The following is a 13,912-nucleotide window of genomic DNA, read 5'->3' as shown; positions in this document are numbered from 1 at the left end:
GGGAGTTGGTGATGGCAGGGAGGCCTGGCGTGCTGTGATTCATGGGGTCGCGGAGAGTCGGACACGACTGAGTGACTGAACTGAACTGAATTATACATTTCCAGCCTATGAAAGCTAGAGCAGGATGTCAAATTGTATTCTTGTGAAGATAAGATTTTATACATGAGCAATCTGGATTAAGAAACACTTGATAATAGCAACTCTCAGGGGACACATCTATAATAAAGACATCTACCAGGAAACCCTTTGCTCTCTGACAGTGTCATTTTCTGGAAAAAAAAATCCAAGCAAGCCACTCTCAGAGGCAACAGGGGGAGACGGAGCTCTGGGGAGAGGAGCACAGGCTTTCTGAACCTGAAGACATTAGAGAGGCGGTCCTTCCCAGGTGGCAGTAGTGGTGAAGAACCTGCCTGCCAACGCAAGCAATGTAAGGGATGCAGGTTCAATCCCTGGGTCAGGAAGATTCCTTGGATGAGGGCATGCCAACCAACTCCAGTATTCTTGCCTGGAGAATCCCCATGGTCAGAGGAGTCTGGCGGGCTACAGTCCACGGGGTCACGGAGAGTCGGACACAACTGAAGTGAATTAGCATGCATGGACACCACTCAACTCAGGTGTTGAAAATAAATGTCTACCTTCTTTAAGCTAATCAGGAGTTTTACAGCTTTCCCAGTGAATCCTGTTAGTTTTCAGTATTTTTTTTTCCAAATATGGATGCAAATAATCGTTGTCTGACTTTTATTCTACACATTCTTTTCACACTGAAATTGGGGCTATTCCCCAATATAAAGGTAAGTCAAATTTTAAAAGACTTACCTGCAGAAATCATATTTTCAATTTCTTTTCCATATAGTAGAGTATCCCATGTATTTATCCCCATCTAAAGTTGTTTTATAGCAAAAAAGAAAGAAAGAAATTCTGTAAATGATTTGTAATAAAACACTATATGCATTTTTCTCCCATCTTTTAGGAGAGGTGAGACTGTTTATGGGAAATAGACAAGCATGTAAAGTATATTACCTACCATGATCGATTATTCTCATTTTATGAATAGTTGTCCTTACAGGAAGCTCACAATGTTTTCCTTTGTCCTCATATGTTTAATGCTAATACCTTCAGTACAGCCATGTCACTCCAGCTGCCTTCCAATGACTAATCAATTTTCCATAACAACTTTTCTGTGAATATTTTGTTTATAATGTTAAGTGATAAGGCAAAGAATTAACATCTTTAATTCAATTCCAGAGGTTCATCAGTTCAATAAATAAAGGAAAATTTTTGCTTTGCTAAAATTCTGTGAAATTGATCAAGTGTGGTTTGAAACTATGAGTTCTTTACATGCTGCCAGTTCTCTTTCTTAATGACAGCTAGTCTCATCCTAAAAACTTCATTGTAACCACTGTGGCATACCTGGTACTAAACTCAAGAAGGAGGAGGAAATAAGAGGAGTCACTGGAGAACTGCGGTGTCAAGTTAAAACAGTAGTGCAGACATACCACTTAGAAGCTGCATTTGTCTTCTTATATACCAAAAAAAAAAAAAAAAAAAAATCCTGAATTAGTGACTTTTTCCAAAAGAAATATGTATTATAAAAAAATCCATTTATAAGGTTGTCACATAAATCAAAAAGGTATCTTAAGTTGAAGACTTTATTTGAAAAACAAGGAAAGAATTTAAACTTTAAAAGAGAATTAAATCTGCTTTTTAATGATGGCCTTGGTCTCAGAAACTGACATTAGCTTGCAGACAATTAGTGTTTTCAAAATATCAGCTATAAAATTATCTAATCAACAGGTACTTACTAAGCACCTGCTGGGGTGGCAGGTGTTGTGTCCTCTGAAGAAGGGTCTCAAATTCCTAAATAAAGTGGTCAAGGTTAACCAGCTGCCCTCAGAAGTCTGTGGGACTCCCAAGGGGGTTCAGGATTCAAAGACTAGTCTACAACAATGGTGTATTTTTTTTAAATCACTGCAAGAGATGCTACTTGTCAAAATATGATTTTCTGTTCTGCAGGGGGCTGCTTGGTGGTGCGCCAGCCTGATGCTGACAGGTCTTGTAACCCACCGTGTAGTCAACCCCACTCATACTGTAGCGAGGTATGTGTGAATTCATTAGAGTAGACTAGCCAGCCTCATCCTTTGTCACCACACTGCTTCTGGTACAATCCATTCCCTCCCCCCCCCAAAAAAATGTCTTGCATAAAAATTCTATTTTGGGACTACTTCTTTTTATCAGTATAAATAATTCTGAATGCACTTCCTTGTACCATTAGAATAAATTTGTATAAGGTACCAAAAAATTGTGTTATTTCTTACATAGTGGTGACAGAAATTACGTGGAGTCAGTTCCCAGAGCAGTACCTCTTTAGAGCCTCCCCTTCGGGTCAGGTGTGGTATACTTACAAAGATCACCTTGCATGCAGAGTGTAAGTCTTGTTCTCCTGCAGACGAGGACGTGCAGTTGTGAAGAAGGGTACACTGAAGTCATGTCCTCCAGTGGCACGCTTGAGCAGTGCACACTTATCCCCGTGATGGTGATTCCCACTGTGGAGGACAGACGAGGAGACGTGAAGACCAGCCGGGCAGTGCATCCAACCCAGCCCTCCAGTAACCCAGTGGGACGGGGACGGACCTGGTTTCTGCAGCCGTTTGGGCCAGGTGAAGTGACCAGACAGTGCTGATGAGGCTGTATATTTAACCAATAATGAGCAAGCATTTTCTTAAGACAGAATTATTTCATCTATAGTCATTTCTTTTGATACTGTCTTACATTCGTATAATTTTTACAATTATTATGAAAAAGGCAATCATACTCAAAATTCAGAGATATGAACCTGCTCGCTTCTGAGAAAAATTCTAGGATTGATAAATTTCAGTCGTAAATTTAGAATTATTTTCACATTGATGAAAGCAATCTCACAGTGAAAATATTAGGGGGAAATTGTGTTCTCATGCAGAACTAGAACAAATCAGAGCTATGAAAAGACATTCAAGAATTTTCCATTTGACCACAGAGTGTTAAATATTTGAACCCTAAATGGGAAGGTCAGTAATGCAGGGGATGCTTGGCAGCCAGACCAATCTCTGTCAGCGCTTGGAGCTGGCACACTCAAATACTCAGAATCTGCACTAGGACCACATACATGGGGACAGGCGTGGAGCCTTCCCGTCTCGATGGGACAGCCTAAACTTGGAGACTGACCAGACCCTTGTCATTAAACAGACAGCCCACAATGTATCCAGCAATGGACTTGAAGTCTGGAGGCTGGTCACATTCCATCCTTACCTGAACATCTGGTCTCCTCCGCTGATTCCGCCACATACTCATCCCTGGAACTAAGCTGGGGCTTGAAAAATGTGCTACGAGAGCTACATGTAACTCAGCTCATGCCACTTCTCCTCACACCCTAGAGGGATTACCACTTCATGACCAAAGGAAATTGCCAGGCAAAGCAAAGCATAAACTACTTCCTAACTCCATTAGAAACTTGAGAAAGGAAGGAAAGAATTTGCATAGCTAGCACAACTGTATTTTTTAATGCATGGAGTCAAAACACTTTACCTCACTGGTGAATCACTATTGGGATTTTTTTTAAGTATTTTCACTGTTAGGGTGATTCATATATAACCACATCATCCCTGACTTTATTAGATTTTGATCTGAAAATAAAATTTATTTTGTAAAGCTGACCTGTCTGTGTAAGCATGGGAAGCTCTTCTTCTCAGTGTGCAAGATGGCGAACCAACAAATAGCCATTTGCAATCTTGACCTTGACCAAGAATTCAAGCAGATCTCCTCATATAAAACTGCTTTTTAAATATAACATATTATTATTGTCATTTTTCATTTTATGTTCCTAAAATGAGCATTTTAATATATTAAAAAGCTATACATTATAAAAACATACAATTAGATCATGCTCTTGTTTTCTGAAAAACCCAAAAATATTTGTTGAACTTCTCTCAGAACAGATAAACCCAACAGTAGAACAGTTCTTTTGATTTTGAACTCACTCAGTTTTTTAAATATTTAGAATTGAAAAAAAGAATATCTAGAATATTAACTTGGTTTATTTCCAGCATATAACAACTCCAAAGTTGATCCAGCTGTAGGCAAAAATCATCATCATCATCATCATCATCATGATAGTACTCATTTGCTTTTGATGTCTTTCAAATGTTGGATAAACCAGAGTCTCTGTGGGATCAGTTTGCCCAATCTATAATTTCAATTTTAAAATTAATGTTTAGCTGGTTGGGTATAACAGAAAATATATGTTGGTGTGAGGAACAAGTTAGGCAAAATCATTAATACTATCATCCGTTTGAAGTTTATTCAGAATATAAAACAGAAGTTCAAAGAGAATGAGACCAGAAAACCAAATTTTAAAAGTTCCTGTCATAAAACTAGAAAAAAGTTCCTGTCTTGTCTGATACCATAAATAGAAAAGATAGAAAAAAGTTATTTTGAGATTCTTTCATGTGTTAATCAAACTTGGTTATTTTTACAAATGATATTGTCAAATTAATTTTAAAGCACACTCTAAAGTATAAACTAGATAAAGGATTATTAATTCCAAAAATGTTAAATATATTTACTTTCATCTGAAAAAAATATTTAAATGACAAAATTTACATTGAGATACCTGTCAGCATCAAAAAAGTTGTAGGAATTTCTTGAATTCCATTGTTTTCTTCTTTTCTCACAATTGCCATTCTGAAAATAAAATGAAAATCAGGAGAAAACATTTATATAGTGTAACACGTATGTTGCGGAGAAGGCAATGCCTAGCCACTCCAGTACTATTGCCTGGAAAATCCCATGGATGGAGGAGCCTGGTGGGCTGCAGTCCATGGGGTCGCTAAGGGTCGGACATGACTGAGCGACTTCACTTTCACTTTTCACTTTCACACATTGGAGAAGGAAATGGCAACCCACTCCAGTGTTCTTGCCTGGAGAATCCCAGGGACGGGGGAGCCTGGTGGGCTTCCGTCTATGGGGTCACACAGAGTCGGACACGACTGAAGTGACTCAGCAGCAGCAGCAGCAGCAACACGTATGTTGAGTTTAAAATCCATATAGGAAGTAGCAGAAATTTAGACATATTAACTTGAAATCTGAACTTGAATTGCAACATTATTTATCATTTTTCAATTCAGTTTTCATTGATAATTTATCTTTAATGAAAGAGCATCTAACACAAAATAGCAGCTTTGCATTAATCATTAACTCTGCCTAAGCAATAATTCATTTTGAGTTTTGAAAGAACTTGGTCATGTGTGACTGGTCGTTGGTCATAATTAAAGACTGTAATATATATGGCTGCTGCTGCTGCTAAGTCACTTCAGTCATGTCCTACTCTGTGTGACCCCATAGACGGAAGCCCACCAGGCTCCCCCGTCCCTGGGATTCTCCAGGCAAGAACACTGGAGTGGGTTGCCATTTCCTTCTCCAATGTGTGAAAGTGAAAAGTGAAAGTGAAGTCGCTCAGTCGTGTCCGACCCTTAGCGACCCCATGGACTACAGCCTACCAGGCTCCTCCATCCATGGGATTTTCTAGGCAATAGTACTGGAGTGGCTTGCCATTGCCTTCTCCGAATATATATGGCAGACTAATGTAAATTAACGACCAATATCTACTCTTCTTAGACGGGAGACTGAAGACCTGGGTTTACGGCGTAGCAGCCGGGGCATTCGTGTTACTCATCTTCATTGTCTCCATGATCTATCTAGCTTGGTGAGTGTTTAAATGTTTAAAAATCTAAGGAGATCTATTTCAGGGGAAATACTTTCAATTGGCCATAACCAGGAACAGCAATCTAATGTCTCAAATAAGCATTCCACATTTATTTAGGGTTCATCTGAGTTTCTGAATAAGCATAGATGGATAATCTAAAAGCAACTGAATCCGAACCATTTTATTTCTGAATATGAGCCAGAACTGCCCCAGGCCATCTTCTCAAGTGGTTCCCCCTGGCTGTGTAAGCACCATATATTACTTTGTATAGTTATGGTGAACTGTACATTTTTTATTAAGATACTACCGAGGAAGAGATTATGATAATACCTAATTCAACTGCCTTTTAAAACATATTATAAGTTGTGTTATTTATAAAAGTTTGTGGACAAATATAAATGACTATACTATAACATTACTCCACTATTAGTACCAGAGAAATTATATCTAGATAATTTACCTTTTACAGGATAATAACATACTTGACGGGTTTTGGTTCATGTTTATTCAGAGCATAAAACTGAGGAATTAAAAAACCAGAAAATCAAATCTGGGGGTTGAATTTAGAAAGTGTAGGCAATTAAGCAATTTTTAAGTTTATCATTGTTTCAGTTTTTTCCATTTAAAGCAATAAAAATTACAAATGAAGCTTTTCTTTCTCACCGTTTTATTGATTTTTTTTTAACAGCAAGAAGCCAAAGAAACCCCAAAGAAGGCAAAACAACCGGCTGAAACCTTTGACCTTAGCTTATGATGGAGATGCTGACATGTAAGTCGTAACTTACCCTGAAGCTTCCAATTCCAGCTTTCTGCCTTTGCTGTAGATATCCAGAGGCCACAAAGCTATTCAAACTGTGTGGATTAAACTACAGTGTTACTTCTTAAAAGATCATCATTAAGGAAGGAGTGAAAATCACAGTGCCACTGGATATACCAGGACAGTACTACTTACACCGAAACCATCAGCCCTGAGAATTCTGGGAGATTTCGTTTATACATGATGCATTCTGAGAGTTTTACGTGATCTTTTCTGAAATCTACCAACTGATAATTCACTTTCATCTCTAAAAACATGATGGTGGGATTGGCCAGTTTAGGATGCCTGATGCAAGCCTCTGTCTTCAGTGTTAACCCCTAGTAACATTTTAGCATGAAGAGTTTAATACCAAAATCTCTACACTACTGTATTCAAATATAACAACACGCCTACTCAATTGAATGATACACATTATTATGTCAGATTATATACTTGTTAATAAGCAATTTTAATGGTGGCTAAAGATTAGCTCTAAACTGAGCAGAAAACCCATTGAATAAATTCAGCATCTTGGTGGTTGATAATAGTTTCATTGAGCTGCATTTCAGAGGCAAAGACGCTTTTGTAAGACTTCTTGTCTCTCTCCAAAGTACGAATGCTGGACATGTACTAGTACCTTAGAAGAGTCCTCAAGTTCGGTATTTTACCATGGTTATTGTCCGGAAAACAAATCTGCTTGTGTTAATACAGTACATTTCTACTTTCCCTAATTCTCAAACTGGTTGCCTGCATCTTTTTTACGGAAGGCACATTTTTGCACTATATTAGTGCAGAGCATGATAGGCGCTTAACCAGTATGGCCATAGAAACTGCCTCTTTTCATATGGGATGAAGACATCTGTGCTCAAAGTGTCGTGGAGACATTCACAAGTTCTTGTGTCCTGAAGAGAGTAAAAGTTCAGCTGGGGTGGCGACAGGGTGGAGTTAGCTGTTATATCTGCTGCATACATGCTTCCTCATCGCTGCAGCCATTGTGATAGCAACGACATGGCGATAACTTAAGTGTTTAAGTCCCGAACTCATTAACCCTCCAAAAGATGGATCCCTCTAGTCGGTTTCTAATTGTACTTTGAAGGCTGTTTATGACTAGATTTTTATATTTGTTATCTTTGTTAAAAAAAGAAAAGAAAAGAAAAAAAGGAGCTGGTTGTCTTTTTAATTTTGAGCAGATGGAAAAAAATAATTTATTGGTGATTTTTTGTAATTAAAAGAAATCAAAATGGTCTGATTTTTTTTTTTCCTCCCAGATTTGTTTTCCTACTTTCGGATGGAATGTATTTCAAAATCCATAGTTTAGTCTTTCTCAGTGGCAAAATTTGAAGCAAATCTTTTTAATGTATGATATAAAAAACTAGAATTTTCAAAAGAGAAGAATATTTTGTCCAGGACCTCATGAAATGTCTAGACCAAGGGTGGTACTTCTTTTTTTTTGTAAAAGGTCAGATGGTAAATATTCCATCCAGGTCTATGTTGCAGCTCGTCCATTCTACCATTGTGAGAACACAGCCATAGACAATACACAATGCAGAACATAGAGAATGGGCATGGCTGTTTTTCAGTAAAGCTTCCTATAAAGCCAGCAGGCCACATTTGCAAGGTGTGATTTGCTGCTCTAAAGGTTTTTTCCAGTGCTAATTCCCCACCATGTCATCTTGAGTTTTCACTCATTTACCCTCTGACTGTGATCAGTGTTTAATTTCAAAACCGAAAAACAATCATTAAACGTCTTAATGTATTGCAAGTAGTTATATTTTTCACAGATGTAGCCCTGGGAATGGCACAGTAAAATGATATCTAACTTGGCCAGTTTCTTTCATATGAAAAGAAAATCCAAAAGGTGCCATTAAAAAGCAATACCATTTTTCAGGCAACATTTTTGCAACAACCTTTGGGAGAGGGGAGGACATCAGATGTTCAGGTCTTTAAAAAAAAAAGTATCACAAGCCATTTTATCTTAAACATAGCTGTGTTGCTGTACAAGTGGTTAGGACTAGAAGGTATTTCACCTTTGTACTAAAGTTTGAATTCACCCTACTGTTCATTCTAGAGTATCTGCAAAGATTACAAAAGATAGATTAGAATGTCATTGTCCCTCAAATAAGCAGATTTCTACATATTTCAATAAGCATTAAAGGTGGTATGCACTAATACCTTGATCAGTATTTCCTGTGTTAAGCAATGTGTAAATAATTTCTGAGCAAACAGGTTATCAGGAAAGTGAGAATTTTGCCTTATACCAAGGATTTCAACAAGGAAAAGCATGAAAACAAATTCCATCTCATATGTCTTACTAAAGAGGAAGACAAAAATAATATTGTCACCCTAAAACTGTGATTGTCAATAAATATACTCAGGGGTCTCCCAGATAATCCTCAAGTTGATTTGAGTAAAATGAGCTCCCATTTGTCCAAAATGGTTGAGAAAGAATCTATTACCATTACTTGAAGAATCTTGCTAAGTCTTATGAAATGCATGCCACACCTAATGCCCTTGAGATTGTTGAGTGGAATAAATTGTTACTACTAATGCTATACTTATAATACTGTAAAATGGCATTCATTCAGAAAGCAGATAAGTATCTTCCTACCTATACTGTTAAAATTAAATGAATTCATAGGTCAAAATTATGTTATGAAAATCCAAGGTGACCTTATTCATAAATTGATTACCTTTTACATGTATGAAGTAATCTAGATTCAGTGTGACCTAATACTAGGGAGCATATTGGAAGTTCATCATTAGGATAAATAAATACCAGATGGCCTCTTGTTAGGAAAGGTACAGAGAGGCTATTTTGGACAAATGAAGGTTACTATATTCATGTTTATAACATGAAAATGGCCTTATTTTTGTTCTTGGCATAAGTCAATAATGAGTTAAATACTTTACTGGGATTTCATCAAAACAGTATTCCTCCTGTTCATTCTAAGAATTCAGGAGGGGAATATAGTAGTAACTTGTCTATTGACACTTTTGCCTTACCAAAATGGTCTGTGAGCCCACAAAGATGGGAAGAATCACTGTTCTTAAGTACGAAGGTCTACTTAGTCGGATAAAAAAAAGAAATGAAAAATTTGACACAGTATTATTTTGTTGGACTGTTTCCATTTAAACGACATAGAAGTGACATAACTGATCTATCTTGAAAGGGGGTGATTTGTTCATTCATCAATATCTAATCTAGGAAACTGACCATAATCCTTATTTCAAAGCCTTTTTGAGGACACTACAGTGTAGCTTAAAGCTAATTTGAAAAGGGGTTCATAAAAGCATGTTCTTAATTATAGCAAAAGCACAAAGTACCTGTAATAAGACTAATATTTATTGAATTATCACACATAAGACACTCTGCTAGATATTGTAAAATATTAGTAATGGCTTTTGTTTACATGCATATCGAAGACATTCAAAAGAAGGGGGAAAGCTTAATGAGTGAAAATGACACACACATCACCCTTCACTCTAGATTTGGTGTTCAAACTTGGTTAATATTTTTCCTTATGTAATGTCTGTGTGTCAGGCCATGCTGTCAGGCTTGGGCTATATGTCTGCTCCACCCTCAGGCAGGTGGCAGTGGTTCCAGCAGCTTAATCTGAACCCTCTTAAGTTCCTAGACATTTCAAGACAAAGTCAGTTATTTAAAACTTCTCACAGGAAGCAAGTAACGCTTCTCAATTTTTTTTTAACCTCCAACTCGCTATATACCCTTGCTCCTTTACAATGATTTTCAATGCCTGGTCTCTTGTCCAGTCTGCTCCCTTAGCAACAACTAGTCTTGTCTGCTTCCCCTAGAACCATCTTCTGCTAAACATGCCTACATTTTTAATAAGAAAAGAGGTGACTACCTATGTCTCTTTTCTGTTGAAGTCAAAGTGTCACTTAGAGTGTGAACAGTTTGGTTTAAACAGATTGTACCAGTCAAAGACATGGATAAAGAAGGGAAAGCTGTGGATGACATCCCTCCCACCCCACCCCACAAAAAGACCTTTTCTGTAAAAATGTCAATTCTTACCTTAGATTTAGTCCTACCCAGTACTCCCTCCACCAACCTTCCCCTTGTGTCTCTGTACACGTCCTACCCTATTAGACAGCAAGGGAGGCCTGCAGCTCTCAAAACTGACAAAAGAGCCTGTCCTTAGGCTGAATCAAGGTTTGAATAGACTTGCAAGAAATCAGGCTTCCCAAATGGCCCAGGGTCTCACTATCTGTAAATATATTATCAAATTAAAATGTGTTTCTTGTTCTGTTTCCCCTCTAAGCTTGAGGGTGTTGAAAGAACAGTCCGTGAACACATCTGTGAGGAATCAGGTCAGACATGATCTTGCCTGGGTCTGATTGCTATGTGAGAACTGAAATTGCTGCCTGTCCCCTCTGGTGCTGCCCTCTGGTGGCCGGAGCTAACCGAGCGGGATTTCAGGGTCTGAAACAGGAGATGGGCCCCGCAGATGGGACTGTAAAAAGGATATTAGGCAGTGTGATAGGATAATTGTGTATCTAGCAGGGACACTGAAAAATGGGTATGTCTACATTGTTAAATGAGCAAAACAAATACTAAATGGATAGAGTTAATTTTGTAGCTTTATGTTTTTGTGCTTCTACCAAGCTTGATCTTAAAATGGGCAATTTTATGAAGACACTTAGCTGTGAGAGTCACGTTTCCAATGATCAAAAATCTCTAGTCTATTTAGACTGTCCTTGGGTGTCAGTCTTCCTGTGTTTTGTAGATTTTTTTTTAATCAATACTTTCTGGATTACCTGCTTTGAAAGCTCATTGAGCTTCTCCCAACTATTTTTCAGGACTCTATTTATGTTTATTTTTTTTAATAAACATTAAGATTTCCTTTCTGGTACTTTTTTCTTGCCTATTTTTAGCACAGAGATTTTGAAGCGATCGGTATCTGTCGTTGTAAAATATAACTTTATTAAATTTGCAATGTCTTTCTATAAATTATAACCCCCTAAATGTGTTTTCTTTTTGGTTAATTTAATTACCTGAGTATTTATTTTGTTTAAATAAGAAGGCAGCTGTCTAAGAAGTTTTTGTTAATATTACTTTGTAAATTGTGTAATGTAATTTATTTTAAATTATGTACATTTCTTTTTTAATGCACAAGAGGTCTATGTACAATTTACTACAGATTTGCGAATATTGTCACTAAGCTTTACTCAGTTAATACAGATGGCATGTGAAGATGTAATATGCTTTTTTACATTTTCATATGGGTTATTTGTAAATAACTGTTGCTGATAAACATAAACACGGAGATCATTTTCATTCTACTTGTGTGTATCTGTGTTTTAATTTGCACCATTTGCTGCTGAAATGTGGGTTAACATTTATTTTCAGTGAAAAAACATCTTTTTACTACCATATTGGCCTCTCTTGGGTCTTTTTGTTTACAATCCCAATTTAGAAAGTTTGAGAGATGCAAACCTTTAAGTGTCTGCAGAAGCCACAGTTTAATCATCCTGGACAAAGGACCTCTTGGTTTCCAGGACATTACAAGGTAGTAAGCAGCAGAGGACGCTAAGACATGCTGGAACACTACGGTACAGCGCTTCTTCCCCCTCAGTCAGAAGCAAGCTGTTCCCTGTCCCTTTTCCCTGTGTCCACCAGTAGGAGACTAACCCTTAGAAACAAGGTGGAAACTCATACATTAATAAATTAAGATTCCTCACTCTCCAAATTAAGATACACATGTTAACAAATTCTGAAAGGGATGCACAAATTAGATGAATCATTGCAATTATTGTTAGGGTAGCTTGTAACTAAAACATTTTTTGAAATCGCTGTTTGCTAAAATATAACTAATAAGGAAGGAACCTGTTAAACATAGTATATAAAGCTCAAAATATACAGCTAGACTCAAATGCTTGATGAAAAAATGATTTGCAGTCTCTTAATTTTCTATCTTGCTCACTACAGCTGATTCAAGAGGACAATTTTTAAAATAACTGACATGTTTGGACATTCATAGTCAAATCACTGACTTCATTTTTTATTTTGCAACTCTAATTTATGTCCTGCAAACACAAATATGAACATGACTGGTCTACATTTTGCTGGTTGGTCTGAGTCCCCAGGGATTCCTTTCATTACACACCAAACGTACTCCAAAGAAAAGCCACCACACACTACAATTTACAGGTCTTGTCAGTGTCCATTACTCTGAAAACAGTATGTCCATACAGAGGTGCTTACATGCAGTCAGGCTTTCTGATGTTGCATCTTTTTTTTTTTTCCTTTTCTTTCAAGGATCACTCCCTCCTGCTTTCCACCTTCTGCCATAGCATCTCCCTGCCAAGGGAACTCAAGTTAACAGTCTCATATGTGTTCAGCCATGTTTTCTCCTTGATCATATAATCTTATGCATATGATGGTGACAGGAGTGGAAAAAGAGAAGACAGAAAAATGAGTTAAATTTAGTAGATACAATTGGAAAACAGCTTCATTTCTTTTCCTATTACTATTTCAAACAGAGTGAAATGTCCTTTGTCCTCCCCTTGTAAACACCTCAGGCAAATCCCATAGCTTTTTGGTCACAACTTGTGTTAGGAAAAAGACAGTCCAGGCCAGAACAAAACATCAGACTGTCTCATTGTTTTCCATTTCTTCGGTGACTAGCAAATTTGTATGTGTTGGCTACTGGGTTTGGTCCTCTCCTACATATTATCTTTAAATGGCAATTTTGGCTCTACCAAAGTAGTTGTTAATTTTAGGCCATCAACAAAATTTAAACTTTTGGGTAAAGAAAAATTTCTGAATTTTATTTCTCCACAATCTAGTTTTCTATCCCAGGCAGAGATTGTCTTAATGAGGGCCCATGCCTCTTCATCGTCTCCAGCTCTCTGCTCTTTCCTGAGCATGCTCACTGTCCTCTCTTGATGGCCCTTGAGGCCAGTGTCACATGGAGGTGATGAAGTTGGAGCCAAATCTTCTCTTGAAACCACACAATTTGCTTAGAGCTCTGCCCTTACTGTTATCTCTACCTGGAACACTCTTCCCCTTGATATAAGCCTGGCAGCTCCCTCACTTCATGAAGGTCTCTGCTCAAATGCCACCTCCTATGAGAAGTCTTCCTTGACTACCTTTATCCCTTTTATTTCCTCTTTCCCTTTTTTAGTTTTCTTTGTAGTCCTGATTTTATATATCTTTTTGGCCTGTAGTTGTGTTTTTACTCTCTCTCGGATACACATGAGAGAGGCCAAGCCTTTATCTGTTTTGATCCTCACCTGGAATCAAGTCCAACACATAGTAAGAACAAATTCTTGTGGGATGAATAAATGAACCAAAGAATTAGTGAACTGTGAGGTTAATGGACAAAGAGTCATTAAGGTTAATTAGCAGATCAGTTATA

The 13,912-nt window shown here is 37.5% G+C and overlaps 1 protein-coding gene across 1 annotated transcript in view; it reads left to right on the top strand.

The window, feature by feature from the left end:
- THSD7A (thrombospondin type 1 domain containing 7A) overlaps positions 1-11,834 on the top strand; it is a 504,524-nt gene extending 492,690 nt beyond the window's left edge. The window contains exons 24-27 of the mRNA XM_055420502.2: positions 2,014-2,096; positions 2,447-2,657; positions 5,650-5,737; positions 6,426-11,834. Of these exons, the coding sequence (XP_055276477.2) occupies positions 2,014-2,096; positions 2,447-2,657; positions 5,650-5,737; positions 6,426-6,510 (467 nt within the window). The 3' untranslated portion in view covers positions 6,511-11,834. The remainder of the gene's footprint in view (positions 1-2,013; positions 2,097-2,446; positions 2,658-5,649; positions 5,738-6,425) is intronic.
- Positions 11,835-13,912: the final 2,078 nt, after the last annotated feature.

Source organism: Moschus berezovskii, chromosome 3 (genome assembly GCF_049115385.1).
Source record: "Moschus berezovskii isolate FMDL1 chromosome 3, NW_MosBer_1.0, whole genome shotgun sequence".
NCBI classification, from domain to species: Eukaryota; Metazoa; Chordata; class Mammalia; order Artiodactyla; family Moschidae; genus Moschus; species Moschus berezovskii.
Note: the sequence above shows the minus strand (reverse complement) of the source record. Positions and strands in the feature narration are given on the sequence as shown.